Genomic DNA, 22,200 nt, shown 5'->3' with positions numbered 1-22,200 from the left:
TTTGTTTTTTGTTCTAAAATTATCACTAACCGATCTGTGACACTGATTCAATAACTACTGGATAAATTGACATATTATTTAACGTTTTGGGCTTAAATTTTGTTGTGTACATAACTACAATATACATTTTTTTATCTAGTCTAATTCAGTAAGCATTAACACTGAGTAACTAAGGGTATTTTTTTATTTATTTATTTATCAAACAAGTTAAACAGTATGACAGTAAAAATACCAAACTACTGCTAACTTACACAGAAAATACAAAAAGAAAAAGAAACAATGTACAATTAATCACAAATTACAATACTAACATCTAAAAAAAAATAATTAGCACAACATGCATCCATCTTCTCACAAAACCTCTAACATTCACAAAACCACAAAGTATGTAACTTCCTAGATTCAACAGGCATAAGGAATGAACTACAGGGCACAGGGCAGCTACAATAGATCTATGCTTGGTCTATATGATACATGATACTCAAAAGGCCCGCTAACACCCACTATAATCCATACTAATATTATAAATGGGAAAGTCTGTCTGTCTGTGTGTTACCTCTTCACGCTTAAACCGCTGAACCGATTTAGTTGAAATTTGGTATACAGATAGTTTGAGTCCCGGGGAAGGACATAGGATACTTTTTATCCCAGAACTCACCCCTCAAGGGGGTTAAAATTTGAATGGGGAATCAATAACCGCTGAACCGATTTAGATGAAACTTGGTATGGGGATAGTTTGAGCTGTGGGAAAGGATATAGAATAATTTTATCCCCGAAATCATCCCTTAAGGGTGTAAATGTATAGTGTGGAATTTGAGGGTGAAAAAAGGATGTATTAAAAAGCAGATTTGTTTAAGAATTAAGGTACCCAAATTACTAATTCCACGCAGACGAAGTCGCGGGCAAAAGCTAGTACCTATAAATAATAATAAGCATCAACATCAACACACAAATAACTCAGATTGGGCTTCAATTCCATCTTCTGTACCTGTAGTATTACAGGTTTAGAAATTTTAGAATTGAAAAAATATGTCCTGGGGGCGATTTTTGAATTTCGATCGCTCGATTTCGCCACTCGAAAATCGGTGGAAAACAGCGAAATGCTTATTTTTGAAACACGAGCGATAAAAATTGGGAATCTAGTGGTATGGTTGACTACTCGTTTTCAATTCTATTAGTACAATTTAAATGCCTAGTGGCAATGGAGATATTCTTGAACGAAATACACGAAATTCCTTGTTTATTGAGATAAGAACTCAATAGTTCATGGCTACTTAGTAAAATTTCTAGGGTTCCAAAACAAAAGTCAATTGTAACCATATTGGCTGTGTGAAGTTGGTGGTCGGGGAAATAAAAGCGACCCCATCGCACGACGTGGTGAAATTATGAAGCAGCTGCCAACTGTCAAGCAATATGTCCCACACCCACTATGGCGGCGCCACTGTCGTGCACGGAGCGAATAACCTCGTTCACAGGAGTGGCACTTTTTGTTTTGGAACTGTTAATTGGCGGTTATGCTACTCGGCGATAGATGGCGCCTCTATTTCTGATTCTCTTTAGTAATAAACACTTGTTGCACAGAACTAGTAGATAGTAACAACATCGATCCAAATACAATGGCGAACTTATCCCATTGAGGGATCCCCTCGTATGCTCCGTCACGCATTTATCAAAATATTATACGACCCAATCTTTATTGCGGAAACAGCTCTAATGATATAGATTTAATTACAATAGGTATGTCTTGTGTTGCCTTATGTGGGGACGACAAATCTTCTAGGAAGGCCTCACTCATTATTGCAGGTTGCGGAGGTAGCATTTCTCTTCGTTTTTAGGGTTCCGTATCCAAACGGGAACTCATGAACCGGGTTAGCTAGACAGTTGGTGGTATGGGATTAGGTATCTGTACTAGTATTATGTGATCTGTGACAGTTGAAATTTTCACAGATGTATTTCTGTTGCCGCTATAACAACAAATACTAAAAAATACGGAACCCTCGGTGGGCGAGTCAGACTCGCATTGGTCCGCTTTTTTGTTCTCATGTGTGAAAGGGTTCGATATATGGATGTTTTTTTTCTGTATCCGTTTGTTTTTTTTTTCAGCTTGCCTACAACTGAATAAATGTTTGGCGGAGCCATAATTTTTTTTAGTAAAAATCTTATGTCTGAAGTTATAGGGTTCAATAATAGGTCAGTTAACATTATCTTCGTTTATTTTTACGTTATAATAAATCTGACACAATATTTTTAAATGAAACACATGCTTATATTGTGTACAACAAGTTGGAAAATCATGGCAAGTTTATGCCGATGTAGAAATAATTGTAAAAATACAAACTCAGGTGTACTAGTACATACAGAACATACTAGGTATTTTTTTTATAAAGCTCCACTTTTGTTTTACAAATCATATACATACATACATTCTCTTTACAGTCAGTTTCTTAATGCTAAGTTACCTTATAATATCTTACGGAATATTTACAAGATATCTTTATATTTATTCTTCATGACATTTACCTATATTGATAAAAGAGATCACAGAAAATTGTAGCTGGAAATCTTTGAGTTTAAGCCCTAGAATTTTCTACACGTCTACCACTTTACATTTATCACAGTGGAAGTTTTAATAATTTTCAAGGCATTTTAGGTAATTTTTGTCTATTATTGTCATTTTGTAAATATATTTATTTTTTGACATTTTACGTGATGTAATAACTATCAAGAAATAGCTGCCGTTTTTGTGGTAGGCTTCGAAATAAATCTGATTTGCATGTTACACTACAACATAATTAAATTGGATTGCCAAAATATAATGGAAGACGATATTGGTATCTTTCGACAGGTTTTTATGGTTTAAACTCTGGAGTTGTTTTCTTTTTTGCTAGTACATAAAAAGAATAAACATGCATAAGACTAAATTAAATTACAAAATGCATCAAAAGTGCGTAAGTAACTAGTTACGCACACTTATTGACTTTTGGCAACAATGATCTCTGCAACTGCTCATACTCACGGCAGCCGTTTATTCATTGCACAAAATATAACAGTCTCTATTATGTTAACACAAATAAACTCTTGTCCCTTTTGCTAACTACTTAATTTAATTGACACTAAAAATTAAAAATCACTTGGCACAAAGGCATTAAGGTCCATACCCTGCTTTTAACTCCAAAGACCATCTTAAATCCGTCAAAGTACTCTCAGCTATTTGTGACGTTAATCGTTGGAATCTCACCAAATATAAATTATTTTATAGGAAGACTGCAAGAAACCCTTTCTGCTTTCTGAGAGGATTTTGACTAGAATTTTAGTGGGTGGAGCTGTTTTCGCACGAATGCTTGCATTTATCACGCGTTGCACAGTTAGTGTCCAGCTGACGTTTTCGATGATCATTGTTCACATTTTTCACTTTTGAGATTTAGCGCATAATGTTCAGGAGTATATTCGGATTCTCGTTTGAGTAACATGCTCTCTCCGATGAGGGCACTGATGCGATGTTTCTCGTGCTGCGCGGATCCGGAGATGGGTTCAGGGCGCGCGCGTTTCCGCCACGGCTCTGACGCGGCCATACTCAGGTCGGTTGGCATATCCTCGTCCGCGGGATCTTCTTCACAGCGTTCTTCCTTCATTTCTGTCTTTACTACAGGCTGCGGGGTTACACGGGTTGGGCTCATTTGTTGCCTCAAGAGCGAGATATTTTTTATGTTCTTCAGTTCAATCGGGTTCCTCAAGAACTGGTAGCAGTGTCGTTCACCCTGCACTTTCCGTAAAATATTTACACGGTAGTAGTATCTTAGAGCGCGGGACATTTTGTCGTAGTTCATTGAAAGATGGTTTTTCTGAATCCCCCATAGTTTTGCCAAGCCAGCAGGGTCGACGATCTTGAAGACACCAGTTTCTCGGTTCTTCCATGCGATGTAGTTTGTGTATCGCTGTGTTGGGTCATTAAGCAGTTGTTGGAGGAAGTCCCATAAGAGTCTTCCATCTGAAAATAATATAAAAACGTTTAGTGACTATTTCTATTTTACCAGTGATTTTGTCGTAATATAAGATCTCTATGCTTGTGATTTTGCCTCAAGGTCGTAGTGGCAGTATAGTTCAATTTTTGTGTGGAAAAACATTACCTATTAAATACGTCGGAATGAAGTATCTTTACTATTCATTAACTTAGTAATGCTAATAATGATACTTATTTTTACTTACTTGTGTTAGATTCTGGCATATCACTCGGAAAGAATTCTCTATGTTGAGCGCGATAGTGCGAGTGTTGTTGCGCTTGGTGGTTTTGCGAAACTGAATTCGCCATTGGAACTTCCTTTGGCGAACGTGGTTGGGGTGTAAATTGAGCTTCTTCATCTGAATCCGAATGATTGCTTCCAGAGCTTGCGTTCTGGACCACAGCTGTCGTAGATGGTGCATATGACGGCGCATAACTCATTGTTTCTCCTCTTTGGGGACTTCCTGAACTGTCGACGGACGGTGCAGGGCTCAATGTTACTGAGTTGGGCTGCGCCGCAGCCGCAGCAGCGCTATGGAAGTGATGGAAGCCATCCATGGCCCATGTCGGAGTCGGAGGGTGAGAGTGCGGCGATGGCGGGTAAGGGGCGGCGCGCGCCGTCGGAGTCACCGGGGACGACGGCAATCTCCCCAAAAGCGCAGCATCTCGCACTAGCATTTGTAAAACATTGTGTAAAACGTCACCAGCCCCCGGACAGCGTTCCCCGAGATCCGTTTTGGTAAGGAGACATAACGCTTTACCTGCAAACAATAAAAGGGGCAATTAGCAAAAAATTCATTTTCCCAGAAAAGAAAGTACTCGCCATTGATTGTGTCGCTTACCATTCATTTGAAAAAGATCCATATCAAAGTTTGGTAGATCGAATTCCCTTTCACACCATTTGAGGAAAACGGCGACATCTTCTCTAGTCCAGAGTCGGGGTTCTGGGGGGAGACCAGCGGGCAGCTGGGCCTTTGCGTCACCGAGAGGTGACGGAGGCGGCGGCGCCCACGGCAACGGGTACCGCCACAATAGTTCCGTCGGGCTGAATGGCAGCGGAAGCCGCTCCATGCTCGGCCCGGAAGGCAGTTGCAAACTGACCACTTTCATCACGATTATCTGCAGACAAAATAATGTTCTATATAAAAAGTACGCCTAGTGACAAGCTATCTATAGATTACATTATATTAACTACTTATTACATATTAAGTTCAGGATATTCTTATTGTTTCCACGATAGTAAATTACAATAACATGTTGTTGTAAGCTTAATAAATGCTTACACTGTGAGTAATAAAAAAATACAAATCTAAAGAAAGAAATATCGCACAGGTATACTAATGTTGTTGACTGTGGTATTGATGATGTAAGTATATTATAATTATAACGAACGTTCATACCCTTAATACAGAGAAGATTGTTACTCGGTAGTAGTCGTATGGCAACAAGGCGTCACTTTAGATTAATTTCGTCTTAATTAGATTTGAAATCATAATGAATTAGCGATAGTCACAATAGTTTTACCTAAAATATTAAAATTGGATGTGCAGTGCAATTTTCTGAACTTTTTAATAGGTAACGTTAATTACCCATTAATCACCATTAATGGTTATTTTTATTATTATTTCAAAATAGTTGTTAGTTAATCAAAATAGTTAATCATTTAGGCTGTAGTGTAACGAGATTAGTTTTAAACCTTTTATTGTTTTGATAAAAACTGTTAGAATTCAGATTGGTTATCGCGTCATTCTAGTTTTTATTTAGCATTGTGTTAAAAATACAATTCAGTGGTTGTTTACTTGCCAAACGTTAGTGTAGCCTGTATTATTTCTAAATTATATTGAAATTTGAAAGTTACTCTATTATTTATTTTGTACGTTATTGGGGGCGTATTGGTCCGGGTCCGGGGCATAACCCAGTGATATATTTAGGGTTGTCACCTGCCGGAGCGCATATTTGCAAGGATCAATGGGGACGTTGTTACATTGTAGGGGTGGGTATTATTATTTCGAATCCCCTAATCTCGAGGGATATTAAGAGGAGTAATATTTAAAGGGTACTTTTATTAGTATTACAGATGTATTTTTGACTTGTCGACAGGAAGTTACACGTATCTAAAGATAGATAACAAAGTTAGTTCATGTAGGTTTTGCGCTATGACACGGTTCTTGCTGGTCTAAACTGGCATAAAACGGATTCTTAGTAATATTTTATTTTGACTGAGGCCCCTTTGCCGTATCCTAAATCTCATATCATTAAGCACCAACAGCATAGCAGTCTTATCGGGCGCAGTCGGAAATGCGTGAGTACGCGATAGCGCGTTTGCGATAAGCTTCGATAGTAACTCAGACTCACCGGCTAAGCAGATCCGGAACTGGCAGTTTTAAAAATCCTGGTATTAGATGTCAATAGAGTAACTTCAGCACACTTGCATCATAGTTCACAACACTAATAGCACAGTATCCAGCGTTCACAGAGCACCAGGCACACGCGTTGATGCGTCGGTCCCTCCAAACGTGTCGTGTTACGGCACGCCGTAAACCAGCAGCGTATCTGAGGGAACAGACTCACGGACGAGCGTCGCGGTCGGCTCTTCGGCGCGGACTGATGATGCGGTGCGGTGGCGGCGCGGGCGGACGAACCGCGCCTCCCGCCGCGCCCGCCTCCCCCGCCCTGCCTCGCACACATTGCTTGGTGAGATAAAACTTCGGGAACAAGAACAAGACGACGACACGACTAATTTTTGACTACAACGGCGAATGCGCGCGATACTTCCGCAAAATGTTATCGCGAATTGCCGCCTCTGACAAGCGACATTTTATTTCGTGTGGTATTAATTTTATTATGCATAAATACTTAAGCAAAGTTCTATAGGGAAGGTATAGGGTAGGTAGAATACTTTTGTTTACGTTTCAGACGCGGAAATGAAATTATACATATCTTGGCTGTTTTATTACAGCTACTATATGTAGGTACTTTATTATATAGTGTCCATTCTGCCTAGGCTAGGGCATGCGGAAGTGCTAAGCGGGCAGTAGGTATTACGTCAGCGCAACAGTTTTATTAACTTTCAATATTTCCTGGTTTGCAGTGTCGTTAATTATTGTGACACGACTTGTTTAATGGTGTGGCATGCAGTATGTTTCCAGGCTGGTGTATATTTGACAATGTTTATATAAACATATATGTATTTGAAAATCTTCTACGATCTCGTCACTCTAATCTTCTACGGGCGTCATCAATTTGGAAGGCACGCGTGTCGTCGCAGTGTTGAGACAAAGCACAGGAAATGTCTGAGCGGTCGGGCGGCGGTTTCCTGGTGCAGAGTGAGACAATATGAGTGCCAACCGGTTTCAGCTGAGCTCATTCGACCCAGCTACATCTTATACGTATGTTCGGCAACAACTTTAAGTGGGCACATACGAGCGGCTTATAATAGGCACCTACATTATTTAGTATGCTCATATGCTGTCCGTTAAATGTCATAAGTAAGTATTATTGCAGGCAGGCTGTGCAGGATGGCAGGATGTTTGTTTTTATTTTACTGTTTGCACCAATAGTTACTTAAAACTTACTGAATAGTCGTTAATTGTAGTAGGTATGTCAAGATATTGTCACTAGTTCTTGCTCATTAATCGTTTAATTCCTGACGCTCTAACTGAAGCATTAATTATCTGGATCGGACGGAACGGCCACAATGCTCCGTTTGTGTGTGAATATGTGCACGTTTAAATTAAACTTGTGTGTGCCCTGGCCGTCGTCCCACTACCGGTTCGAGACAGAAATATTCGGCAGCCAAGACGGAAGTGGCCTCGGAATCTTTACCTGTTGCTCCCTTCGCCTCCCGCCCGCGCCCGCCCCGCTCGCCGCGTCTCGCTCCTACGCGGCTGAATTCCGCTGGCGCATGGCGGCACGCAGGCGTCTCGTCTATCATGGGATAGGACTCGGAGTTGTGAGCAGTAATTTGGAGTACAAAAGGCGGCGTTGTGTGGATCGTATAAACTTAACAACGTGACCGTGACCGCACAGAATCTTGTAAAGGGGTGATCATGGGAGTCTTGCTTTAGATTAGGACATATCGTGGTTGTCAGACCCAAAGGTCAGACCTAGTGTATAGGAATGTTGATGGGTACGCTACGTACTAGTACGTACTAGGTACCTACATGTTTATTTTTATTGTGATTACATTTTTATTTTTAATTAACCGCTTGGTAGGCCCCATTTAACTATACTACACTTAATACGACCTTAAACATCAATTTGCAAGGGTGTAGTGTAACATACCTAGCTGTAGTTTTCAGTTTTCACCACTAGTATGATATGTACCTTAATATAATGTTCGAGTCAATTAAGAATCTCTTTAAGGCATAAGTTAGCATCTTAATGTATCTATTATAATTATTGTTTTCTTTTTTTCTCATTATTTGTTTGTTGTTTAGTTTTTTCTGTAATTGTTTGTTTGTAGATTGTTACTGTAATGTTAATTTGAAGTTAGTTATTAGTTAGGTCCCTACCGAAAATCAGCGCTGCGGCTAGCCGTGGCAATAAGCTGAGTGGGGGTCCTTTTTTCGTCCGCTACCATCATCATGTGACGTTAATAAATGTATTCTATTCTATTCTATATTATGTACCTACCTACCTATCTAGGTACTTGTTTTGTGTAATAGTGTTTATTACATATTTACTTACCTACTTATTTAATTTTTTAATCAGTATATTTAATTAATTTTGTTCGATACTGAGGTCAGACGTAATAAAAACCAAGATAATGAATTAATGATTCATTTGTTTATATTTTTTCAAATCACACTACAGCCCATGAGCATGTAAATGCATCCAATTATATTTCAATATGACAAGGCAGGTTGTGTCTCAAAATGTCTTCCATGATGTGCCTATAAGTAATGTCTGTACTGTAGCAGATGTATCGTGAGAGCAAATAACGTTTTGAGCTAGAAACAAAATAAGAGAAATACTTAAGCCGGAAATTAATATAGGTACACGGGAAGAGGAAATTAGACAGCGACGGCCGTCAGCCGGAAGCACGGGGGGTTACCCAGGGCCCAGGGAGGGACGCGCGAATCTCTGCTTTACTTCCGGTGATGGCCGCGGCCCGGAAAAGGAATGGGGCCACGGAGCGGAAGCGCGGACCCGTCGCCTCGCGTCCGCTTTATCTATTTCTCTACTTCGTAACTATAACAACGATGCTAAAACATGTTCTTTAGATAGCTCGGAAGTATAGTCATATGATGGTTGAATTTACTTTTTATTTCTTTCTTGCGCTTATCAGACTAGCGATAATATGTTCCGCGAACTTTAGTCAAGCCTTCTCTGCCCTGAGTCATGCTGCTATTACAAATTTACAAAACCGTCAACTTATTTTTAAATCTAATACATAATTTCTTCTCTATCTGCCTACGAATAAATTAGTCTGATAACTGATTAAAGCAATGCTTTTGTGAGCGTAGGTACGCTCATCGTTCTCTCGCTCTGTAACGAATCGAGGCAAGTATTGGTAATTGACCTGCCAATCAATTTAGGTCAGCTGTGTTGTCGCCGGTCTTAAAATTCATGAAGCGTCCTTTGGTCGCAATGAATCACAATATTCAGTGTTGCAACGTCTTCACGCACTTCCGAGCGTGGTCTGTACGTCTGTTGTCTGTACCCGCGAGTCGCGACCCCGATTCACGCGTTTTTGTTTCTGGTTACATAATCGGGTGCCACTCGACTCAAGAACTAGGCAATGATGTCACACCGCAACATTGCGCCACTTCTACTTGTGGACCGAAGAGGCCTATCAAGTAATGTTAAGTAACTGGCCTTTACGAAGATTACAATGGCTTCGAAATCTTCAGGTAACAAAGAGTTTTGTTTTGTGACTCTATTCGAATCCTGGTAAGGGCATTTATTTGTGTGTGTATCAAAAATATTTGTTTGTGAGTTATGGATATTTTCTATATATAAGTATTTAGTTATTTATAACTGTATATTATCATCTAGTCCCACAACACAAGCCTTATTTTATTAAGGTTGTGGGACTTGATCGACCTGTGTAAAATATTTATTTATTTATTCTTACTGTCACCTTTTTTAGAGTTCGGTAACCGAAAGGTGACAAACGACAGCCCATGGCCCATAAAATATTGGTCGTTGGGTCGTTTTTGATTCACTCGACAAAACTCGCTCCTACTCATTAAAAATAGTAGAATATAGAGCCTGTAACCTCGAGATCGAATCAAAAACTATTTCTGGGCATATATATGTGACGTTTTAAAGCAAAAGGTTCTCGTCATACAAAATCAGAACCGGGAACATTCCCTATTTAGTAACTACTCTAACCTAATATATGTGTCGGTTTGAAGCAAAAGGTACCACATTGTCGCTTGTCATAAGGACGCTCTGATAGGTTATTCTTATAGATATAATCAAATTTCGTCCTTATGGTAAGCGACAATGTAGTACCTTTTGCTTGAAAACGTCAAATATACTTATGTTCAGTTATGAAATCTTATGTAGTTAAAAACAAAAAATATAATTTGGAGCAGATTTATAACTCCCAGTCAATGTTTCTTGGAGAAACGAACCCTTACAAAACTTTTGACGGCGAAGATGCTTGTATTATTTTGTTGATATTTTATCTTTTTGATTTCCATCCATTGCCATTGCCTGCATGATTTAGATCAATAGCGCTTATTAATGCTGCTTTGCCAAAATATCTGTCACTTCACATAATTTTAGCTACACTTTGTCAAACAGCTATTATGTTTTAATAATAATAATAATAATATTCTTTATTGTGCACAATGAAACATGATTCAATACAGCAAATTAACATAAAAAACTAAGCAGCAACAGGCGGTCTTATCGCTTAAAAGCGATCTCTTCCAGACAACCTTCAGGTAGTAGAAATTAGCGCAAGGAAGAAATATGTATAAGGGTAGCAAAAATAAATGGAGAACGAGTACAGGAAAAAAAAAATATATCAGCACAACTAAATATATAACAATATCAATACATGCATAAATGTAATATATACAATAAATATATATATATATATATTCATAAGACAGACAAGACAAAACAAGATTGTGCATGTGACCTCTTCCTGTAGCCCCTTATTATGCCGTTAGGAAATCGTCCGCTTCCGCTGGCCTCATCCAACGCCAATCCAAGTCGTCTTGTGGTCACGCGACAAGAACTCCACGTTATCTTACACAATATTTCAAATCTACTGATACTTCCTACCGACTGTAGCATACTTATATTTTACGTAATTATTTTAACTGGGTACCTACACCTACCTACTACCTACTAACTTTTAAAAATAACATGAATGAAATAAAACTATGAAAACGGATTATATCGCGTATATTGAATTTATAATACATCCCGACGTTTCGAACTCTTTACAGCGTTCGTGGTCAACGGGTGACTGCCGGATTTTGGTTGCAACTTCCAGTCCGTACTGGTGTACATAATATTGTCTTCGGTTACCGCGATAGTTACTCATGAAATAAAACTATGAAAACGGATTATATCGCGTATATTGAATTTATAATACATCCCGACGTTTCGAACTCTTTACAGCGTTCGTGGTCAACGGGTGACTGTAAAGAGTTCGAAACGTCGGGATGTATTATAAATTCAATATACGCGATATAATCCGTTTTCATAGTTTTATTTCATGAGTAACTATCGCGGTAACCGAAGACAATAATAACATGAATGTTTAGTTTTTACAGTACCTAAATGTAATTATTAGTGTGCCTAACATAATATGTACATACATAAAGGTTTACATAGCTTTTGTAAGTTCCGTTCACTGATTATGAGTACCTACATTCATCTCTAACATCATATCATATCATATATCATTTATCATATGAAATGAAACATTAGATATCTGCACGTTTAATACTTTAATGTCAGTAGATAAAAAACTCGATCGTCTACCTTCAAGCATGTAATAAGTAGGTAGAGCTAAATATCAGGTGAACTTTTCTGCTCGGGTTGGTGCAGTGAAAAAGGTTCACCTGATGAACTCAGCTTCTAGCCTAATGTATTCTCATGAATTTAGCAGTTAAAACTAGGCCTGTCTGCTTATAGCTTAAGAGCTTCCACGTTATAGCTTACGCAATTAATCCTTAATTTGAACGAGTAACCCCCCAGGGGCCAGATTCTGTGCGCACAAGTGTCACATGACATGACAAAGAGACCCCCTTCGTGCATTTGGGATCAACGCGTTCAAAAAAACCGGGTCGGGAATGCACCCGTATGCTCCACAACTTGCTGCGTGACATGTGTGGTGCAACTCACGAGAGATCACACTTATCTAACTCACTCTGCTCTTAGTTTGAGCCATTTGCACCGACTACTACCTTACTATATACCAAAGATAGATATAACTCCGTAATAGATGGATACAGTCTAAGGAAAAAACGTGCCTCGATAATCACGAAAATTTGATTTTCGATCAGATGGCGCCACTAGTTTCGGCCTACTCTCGTATAGAGGGCGTTGACGGTTTCGTTTGTTATTTATAATTTTAACGCATATCCGTTAAAGAACATGGGTCAAAATCATATAAAGATAATTAATGCAAATAAAAAAATCATTTTTCCATATTTAAATACATTTTAACGTATTTTTATAAATCTTCATTTTTAGTTTTAAAGGATGTCGATAGATGGCAGTGAATTTACAGTGGTTACAAAATTTACTATGACAGTACCGCTCTATCTTATTATATCCTCTTTGCTATATACGGACTGATCAACCTTAGCAGTGAACTATGAACCCATAGGTCCAATAATAAAATTTAGTAAACGTTTTAATGCGGCCAGACGCTTTGTGCAACGGTGTAACCGCCTATGCATTTTTACAGTTTACAATTACGTTGTGGGCCTCTTATTTAGGTGCACTAAGTACTAGCGAAACAACAACTCGACGTAAACCATCTACTGTTGCTTTACTATCTAACCTGAAAGCAAACGGCCTCCCGGCCGGAATAATTCAATCTTATTTTTCGTAAGCTCATAACCCTCCGGGCGTTACCTTATTATTATGCGGCTTGCGACAAATAATTGTAATAATCAGTGTCGTAAAAGTATCGTCTGGGGGCTCGCTTGGCTATTTCCCAATCGGGGCCATGTGCGCGCGCTCCCACGCGAAGCCGACGCACAAGTGTGCGAGACGAGCGCCACATAATAAACCAAGTATAGTAAACCAACCTACTTGCTTGTACCGCTCACCCATGTGTGGGTAAGAGCTGCTACTTCCTGGTACAACGTACGAGACGCTTTATTTATATTGTCCCTTTGTGTGCGTACGCAATATTATTTATATTCACCTACATATGTCGCTATAGCTATAGTGGACGAATATTATTACTTATATGACACGTGTGTGTGTCAAGTCAGTTTAATCTCCATTGTACTTCCTGATTACTTGTTAGTGTGAGTGAGCCACTTGTTTGAATGCGAGATAGGGCGACTTTATCTCGCCGAGGCCCGAGGGACAGAGTGCAGCGTCCTATCCTGTTACCAAAGGGTGGTTGCGAAAACGGCGTAGCTTATCGACACAGGCTGATTAATAAATTAATTCATTTGTTTCGATATTAAATACATTTCGTGTCTATGATACAATAGTTATTTGTGCAACAAGAGAGGAAAGTTGGTTTTTCTTGCGAGTGTTTATTTTGAGTCCCGAGAATCATGAGCGTAGCGAGGGACTCAAAAACACGAGATGTAAAATAACTTTGCTCTCGTGTTGCACATATAATTTTTCACCTCAGTAGTGAGAACATATTAAAGGTTAAAATGTATTTCGAATTACACAGAATAATACAGACAAAAAAAATTGTAATAGAAGTATGAAGTGGCAGTTCATGGCCTTCACCAAATTAAAAAGCTTCTTTGTTTCACTCCCTGGAGTGAGGAAAGTCGCACTTTCCTCACTCCAGGGAGTGACGAAAGTAGGCTTGTTCGAGCTGCTGAGGTGAAAATCTTATTTCCTGTATGTACTACCACGCTCCGTGATTGTTGCGCCATCCAGGGACCTAGCTAAATTGGTTATTCAATACTCAGGCTATAGAATTTCCAATTAAGCAAGAACCCTAAATGGCATAACAATCCCGTGTGGTGATTGTACCAAATAGGTACTTATTTTTTAACGTGCAGACCACAAGTTACTTGGCTTGCTTGTAGCATAGTTATATCTATCTTTGCTTGTAGTATCTAAATCCTCTACACAGTTCGCGATTTCGCTGTAACGAGCAAACAAAGAGCCAATGTTTACATTCTCATTGGAAACAGGAAGCATAGTCCGTTGGAAATGTTGGAATATGTCTCGAGCGCACTTGGTTCTCGGTACAAAACAATACCAGTTCCGCTGCTGTTTGAAAACTGAACCAGTTTCAGGAAGTGCTCACTCATTCGCTTTGCTTGATTGATTGTTCTCACCTATTTTTTTCTAATTAACGAAACACATTTTTATTTGTTCTAATTGCTATCGTCATTAAGACGCTTTGTTGTTGTTGAATTACGTATTTTATTACCCATTGTAGTTAGCTTAGTTTATGATACATCGATGTCGATGAAAAAACACAGCGACCCTATTGCATCAAGGAAAAGCAAGTGGACAGATGTGGTACCCAGTAAGTACGCAACGAACAGTTTGCACAATTCAGAGGGGCTCGGGTTTAGAGGGAGATCCTCAAATTTTCGGCGTCGATCCCTCCTGTCGTACACATCTGTCACGTGGGGAAGTCCAGATTAGACACCAAATCATTAATTGATTTCGATGAAAGCGAAGGGTTAGGGATTACTTATGAATGTGTGATGTGATCCACACATGGCGCTCTCAAGTCGACTGAATGAAATATCCGCTTTAGGTTATGGCAAGTACTACATAATTATGTAGATATCACTGTTGGTGTTATATTCCCATTTTCTAAACTCTATGACTAAAAACGGAGTTTTAATTGGCCATACTAAAAGTTAGTAGCGTTTAGGTACCGGATCTGAACTAAATGTATGTTCCCACTAGGGTCATCCCCATTACGAGGTTTACCTGGCAATTTATAAGGTAGCTTACCTAAGTCCTAATCAACACATTACGAATCTGTGACAGAGAAACCAAACTGTTATTCATTATTATTCCTTAAGATTATCTATGCTAATATTTATTAGGTACCTGCTTTTAATATTATTTTAGGTTCCGAATATCTTTTTACAAAAGGTTTTCAAGGGTTGCCTTTGTTCTTTTGTCACTTGTCAAGTGTTATTGTTTGTTCACTTGTTCCTGTATTGTCGGTAGTTAGGGTAATGATGTCCCAAACATTGCAACCGACCGCAGCCGGTGATGTCAGTGTGGTGTAATGGAATTAGGTATGTAGGTACCTACATAGTTCATGTGCTCTTTCTGTAACAGCGATGTTGCTAGCACTTGTAGGGTTTTGTTGCGTACGGTACGGTTCCTTTGACGCAATTTCTATGTTATAGGCAAATTATAGGGTTAGATTTGTTAGTACTCCTACCATTACCGTGATCGTAATCGTAGGTACTATTAAATTTCAGAATTTTTAAATCAATACAATGCCTTTTTAAAGTACCTACCACTAACTGAAAAACTGATACAATTGATAAGGATATTTTGATTTTAGGATTAGGAGGAGGAAGACTCTATTACTACTACTAGCTACTTTAAATTTAAATAATTATCCTTTTTGCCTTATTAATAAATTTTCTGTAGGAGTGATAGGGAGCTTTTTACGGAACTGTTTTTCATATTTGCCTGCACCATCCCAATACCTGCTGGATTTGTACGGTTGTTTTATCCTTCTCTTTTAATACACTCTTGATTTGAGCCCATTAATAGTCGAGAGAACGGCACTTCAGGACGTATGGTCTTACTTTGCTCTTCGTCTATTACAAAATGCGACTTTTTGTACGAAGGAAATTGTATGATTTTCGACTTGGCCTCGACTTAAATATTCGAATGCAGACCGCTTAGAATTTCCAATGATGACAAACTTTGAAAATTGCGCTTGACAAGTATAGAATCGCCAGGTAGAGTTAGCACACGCAGTTTGTGTTATTTTAAAAATGAAAGGTAACTTGACATCAAGCTGAGGGGAGACCTTTTCAGTGACGTTTATGTTTTATATTAATAAAAGTTTTGTATTACATTTTAGCATTACTGTAAGCGTCCTAAATAAATTTGTTTTCTTTCTTTCTTTCTTCTTTCAAACTTCTATGAAATTATGACGTATAAAATAACACTTGCACTGCGTGTGCTATCAAAATCGCTGCAGACTTGTCCTGGTCTAACTCTACCCACATTATTTGCAGTGTAAGAATTTAATAAGTGATCAAAAATAATACTATATCGGTCAATATACTTATTTGTTACATTATCTATGTTAAATTTAGACTGCTTCTGTTTTTTTTTTCTTAAATACTTCACAGTTACTGATGTGTTCCCAGAAAAGATAGACAGTACAGATATACAGTATAAAAAATATAAAACACGTGTGATTACTATATTATACCTGCTCCTATTGCAAAGGCACAGAAGGCTTATTATTATAAGACGTAGAACTCAGGTGTAGGCTTTATTCTTCGATTTAACGGAAAAAAACATCGATTTAACTGGGACGCCTTTGACAACGTTAGAATGGGAACAGTTTTATTTTTTAAAAGGATAATTTGCAGTTAAATCCACTACAAATTGGAGCAAAAGTTGATACTTATTTTGAACTTATACAAGACAGCTGATGGCATTTGTGAATACATCCATGTAGGATCCATAAGTGGTACCTAAAGATAGACATTAATACTTATTTCTATGCCCATAGGCGACTAACCGTAATTGTACTGAAAACATTTTAAAAACACGACTACAATGTCAGTTACTATATCTGTAAGCCTATTATATTATCCTGTGAATAATTTGCATAATAACAAAAGTGGCGGTGTAGTGAGCAATTTGCCGATGCCACTTGTTACGTAGCCCGTAAGTCGACACCTTGCGTCGGGGAGCGTGAGAAGACGCAACCCTTCTCTGGACCGGCTCACAGGTGTAAAAATTGTTCCGAGTCACGCCCTGCGACCCCTTTGCAGCAACAGGTAGTGAATTATTTTTATTTATGTGTTCTAAATTTCTTATTAGTTTATATGAATTGTGTATACTTACACAGATTCGACTTCTGTCTACTGTATACTCAGGTCTACAGTCCCTTAAAACTGTGAAAAAATCTAACTTAGAAGTTAGGTAACGTAAATAAGATACGGCCGTTTATGCCGCAAAAAACGTATATCTCGACACTCTCAAGGGAATCAAAATTTATAGGGAACTTTCCGTTGACCTAGAACTATAAAATTTGGCAAGTAATATCGAACACTACAAGTAGGTACATGGAAATATCTGAAAACTAAATTTGAATAAAATTCCGACTCGCAGTGCACTTGTCCGGTTTTTTTTACTCTGAGCTCGTCTCCTTGTACTTGTACGAGTACAAATTGTTGTCCGTATGTATGTACTACATGTATATATAACAAAGAATGACTCAACTATGGTTCTTATTAGCCTATTCTAGGTCAATTTATAGGCCGTTATTGTACCGCGGACTTCGAGATTAGATTCTTTTTTTCTGACATACCGATTAAAGTAAGGACGCTAAGCGCGAGCAATTTCGTACACTGACCTGCCATTTCCTATCTCTATCGCACCGCACGCGCATAATTATTAGCGTATTTCTTTATTTTAGCCGCAACTCGAAGCTCGCGGGTCGAAGTTTGCCCGGCCTCCGCCCGAGGTGCACGCATCACGCTACATCCATATTGTTATTACCGCAATACTATCTACTGCTTGTATTTGTTAGTGACGCAACTATTATGTCAGTTCGTATTACAGTTGAGCCTAGTGTTTTGGATTTGTGTAGACTCGACTAAATAAATACGGGTGGCAAAAAAGTAAATGCCTTCCCGTGGCCAGCGGGCGCAGCACGGTCGCATTATTATCGCTTGTCACCATACCTGAAACGTTCTAACAAGAGTAACAAGTATGTAAGTGCGAAAGTGACGGGCATAGTGACAGGCGATAAAAATGGAACCATGTTGCGCCCGCAGGGACATTTTGGGATTATCAACTTTTACTACGGGACCAACCACGAAATCGAGAAATTTTTTTTTACCCTCCCATAGAAAATGGACCAGCCAAAATGTATGAAACAGCCAAATTTTTTTTCTCGATTTCGGGGTTGGTCCCATAGTAAAAGTTGCTCAGTATAATCCCAAAACCTCCCTGGCAACGGGAATGCACTTATTTATTTGCCACCATGTATACATCCTATTCGGATATTTCGGATGTAGTCTGCAATTCTGCATCATCTCAAATTACTTTTTCGTCTAAGACGGTAATCTGTTAAACAAAAGCCATTGTCTCTTTTCTGCGAGTTGTCGGTCTTTGTGTGCCATTGTGTGTTGGCACACATAATGGCCACCAAGACAAGACTATACCTTAACTACAATTTGTAATTTTGTATGTCAACCTAATACTTGTTTATCGTCGTCCTTAGTGCATTATAAGTATAATAAAATAACATAAGTAGCTAAGTACCTACAGCATAATGCCTGCTCTGTTTTTCGATGAGAGCAAATTAAAGGATCTCGCGGCAGCTGTTGCTAAATACTCTGCAACATACGTACCTATCCTATAACGAATATAGTCTAAGATTTTTATACATTAATATCCCAATCGATATAGTCACAAACGCCACGTTGGGCACACTAGGTAGCTAGGTACCTATTACGTGTCCAAATATACTAATGTAAGCAATTAAATATGTATTAATATCCGCTTACTCCAATTGCTTAGAAATACGCAATTTCCGGTTAAATAAAATCTGAATTAATGGGGCTACCGTTTTTATGCTCACCTTGGCGCCACTGAAGATGCAGGTTCAGAAAAACAGATCTCCAAATTCTTCTATGCTTATTTTTATAAAATCAATACGTTCTAATATACACAAAAGTATTTTAACGTTTAAATGTCATTTTCTCAACATGTTTAATTTTGCATATATTTTAGTAGGCACTTTTATTAAACCACTAACATTTATTGAGCAAATCACCACTAACATCTATTGTTTACCATGATTAATCAAAGATGGACAAAGATTTACCACAATTATGAATAAGGAGTGAAAATTCCCGATAAAAAAGCTTGAAACCCCCAAAACTTCTATGCGTTTGACATTTTCTAAGTTTTTGCAGTTAGTACTCTACGACGATATTAAAAATACGTTAATGTCGTTAGATATTAAATGTGAAAACGCATTTTCCATTAAAAATATCTTTCCATTAACAAATGCACCATGGTAAAAACAAAGAATGATGTTTTGAATACGTGACACATCACCCGTAAAACCCCGGCTTTGTCCGAAGTGTGAAAGGGTGCACTCATTAGGAAGATTGCGGGGCGCCAGCCTGCTGCAAAACATTGTCTGTAGCCATGCCGATGCCGTCGCGTTGACACATTGTCTTTGCCTAGCGCATTAATGTTGCCACCATTATGTACCGCATATGTTCAGGAAGTTTACATTTTCATGGACAAAAGAAACGAGGCTGTAATAAAGAAAGTGCATTCGGGTTAGATATTCCGAAAACACAACACTGTAGGTACACTCTTTATCATTAAAAATGAATAGCGTAGATATATATCCTACCATCTTCCATTATTGTAATTTCATTTATTCAGATACTACTTTAATTATTATCATAGGTATAAATATAGCAGTTAGCTTGGCCCGACTCTACATCGCTTTTAGTAAATTACTTTTTATTCTAGATTTATCTGGGCATTGTCAATATAATAAGACTTCGAACAATAGTTCAAATCGAATTTAACCTACCTTTCGAATTTGACCTACGCTCTCCGAAACATGTCGCGCGAGTGTAGAAACAAGTGTAAACCGTAAAATTATTTAATATTAATAGTTCAAATATTGCCCTCATGATGCGCAGTCGGTCATTTATGAGATGTGTATATCTTTAGTTGTTATCTCAGTTCGTATTACTTCACTATTCACTTAACGAATTCGTTTGTAAGAATCATTAGGTGAACCGATACGTATCGCATGGCGCCGGCACCGCCGGCGAAGTTCGGTCGGAAGAGACAACAAGATGGCGACAAGCAGGAAGTGATGTAGTTGTAGTGTAGGAAGACGTTCTAGCGACCTTCAAGGTCACCGGCGTATCCAGCACACACGCATTACGCAGCGTCGCTTCGCCGCGTTCTGATTCTGACGCTGCGCTGACGAGACTATTGTTTTAAATTCGAGTCGTCTCAGTCACTGGTTCGATCTTAATAGCAATGAGATGGTTGTTACAAATGTATTACTTTATAGGGTATTTGACTGTATTCAAAATAAATTATTTTACAACACGCATGAAATAAAGCACCAGAAGATTAATGGAGTAACGTAGACAGCAGTTAGTTTTGGACACAATTTGGAAGATGGGACGGCCGTTGGTTTGGGACGCAACCTGTGCCGATACCTTAGCGCTATCCCATCTCCATGGCACCGCAGTGAAGGCTGGTTCGGCTGTCAATTCGGCCGAGCTCCTCAAGCGGCGCAAGTATGTAACCATAAATAGTGGTTGCATATTTGAGCCGTTTGGGGTTGAAACTATGGGGCCTTGGGGGGAAAGTGCCCATAGAGTTTTTAAGGAATGTAGCCGCAGGTTAGTAGAGTTGACGCGTGACCGGAGGGCTGGTTCATATCTAGCACAGCGGATCAGCATTGCCATACAACGTGGCAATGCTGCCAGCCTTCTGGGCACGCTGCCAATAGATGGTACTGATTTGGGGCAAATTTTTTATTTATAGTTTATTTTTAAGTTTAGTTTTTAATTTTAGTTTTTAATTTAGTTTGTAATTTTGATTTTTTTTATACTTAGTGTTTAATATAATGAAATATAATAATAAAGAAAATGTCAAAGTAAAATTAAAAAATAATAATAATAATATAAAGAGTAGGTAATTTGATTGCGACGTCACATGCTAGTGTTTCATATAAATGCCATAGTAGCAAAACCGTTTTGACGGTTTGAAAAAAGAAACTGATTTGACTAGTAGTCAAATACTCTATTAGGACTTAGTGCCAGTTGCACTATCCGCACTTGACAGATTGATCAACGTCAACCAGCGCCGCGGCGGTTTACTTTCCATACATTAAAATTTTGCGAACTTTTTAACTATGACAAACAGTTTGGTGCAACCGACCCTGGCGACCCTTAATCTTCTTAGTCTGAACTTTAAGTATTATATCATAACTATTTTTTTTGTATGTAGGTACGAAGGCTTTAAATGTGTATTATGTATCTACCTATACTTTTATGTTTCACATGCACTAACGTAATTATAGAACGCAATTATACAGACGCTGGAAAGTAATCTGAAATTATAATTGTACCTAATAATACCGTTCGAAAATCATAGACATCACCAGTTAATTTCCTGCTACCCGAATGTCTGAAAGTGATCGCTTTTTAGGGTTCCGTACCTACACAGAGTAAAAAAAAACGGGACCCTATTACTCCGCTGTCCGCCCGTCCGTCTGTCCGTCTGTCACCAGGCATATGATCTGTGACCAGGCTGTATCTCATGAACCGTGATATCTAGACAGTTGAAATTTTCACTGATGATGTATTTCTGTTGCCGCTATAACAACAAATACTAAAAACAGAATAAAGTAAATATTTAAGTGGGGCTTCCATATAACAAACGTGATTTTTTTGCCGTTTATTGCGTAATGGTACGGAAACCTTCGTGCGCGAGTCCGACTCGCACTTGGCCGATTTGTATTTAGCAATAACGAGTAACGACAAATGTTATTTAGATAGTTAAGTACCTATAATTATTGTATTTTAATTTTAATGCATGTTTACTTAGTCCTTTTACAAAGCACTTCGCATTCGCGCAATAAGCTAAGATGTATTCATGTATGTATGTAATGTGTATTTGATTCTGATTATCCTATAGTTGTTTATTTGTCTGAAGTGTCGTAAAAAAAATTTTGAGTTTAGTAGGAGCGATTCTTAGGAAGCATATTTTTTGCTTAGGTAGCATTTTTTGCTGAGATCAATTACGACGTCCAGCCCACTTATAAAGGTTCTTTGGAATATTTTGCATTACGC

General features: G+C 38.5%; 1 protein-coding gene across 1 annotated transcript; it reads right to left on the bottom strand.

Annotated features, from left to right (window-relative positions):
- Positions 1-2,191: 2,191 nt before the first annotated feature.
- LOC134741622 (ets DNA-binding protein pokkuri) lies at positions 2,192-6,609 on the bottom strand. Its single transcript, XM_063674475.1, has 4 exons — positions 6,356-6,609; positions 4,843-5,119; positions 4,207-4,761; positions 2,192-3,988 (listed from the first exon to the last, which is right to left on the bottom strand). Exons 2-4 carry the CDS (start codon positions 5,108-5,110, stop codon positions 3,393-3,395), a joined length of 1,419 nt encoding a protein of 472 aa, XP_063530545.1. The 5' UTR covers positions 5,111-5,119; positions 6,356-6,609; the 3' UTR covers positions 2,192-3,392.
- Positions 6,610-22,200: the final 15,591 nt, after the last annotated feature.

Source organism: Cydia strobilella, chromosome 5, assembly GCF_947568885.1.
Source record: "Cydia strobilella chromosome 5, ilCydStro3.1, whole genome shotgun sequence".
Taxonomy (NCBI): domain Eukaryota; kingdom Metazoa; phylum Arthropoda; class Insecta; order Lepidoptera; family Tortricidae; genus Cydia; species Cydia strobilella.
The sequence above is the reverse complement of the archived record's forward strand: the minus strand, read 5'-3'. Positions and strand labels throughout refer to the sequence as shown.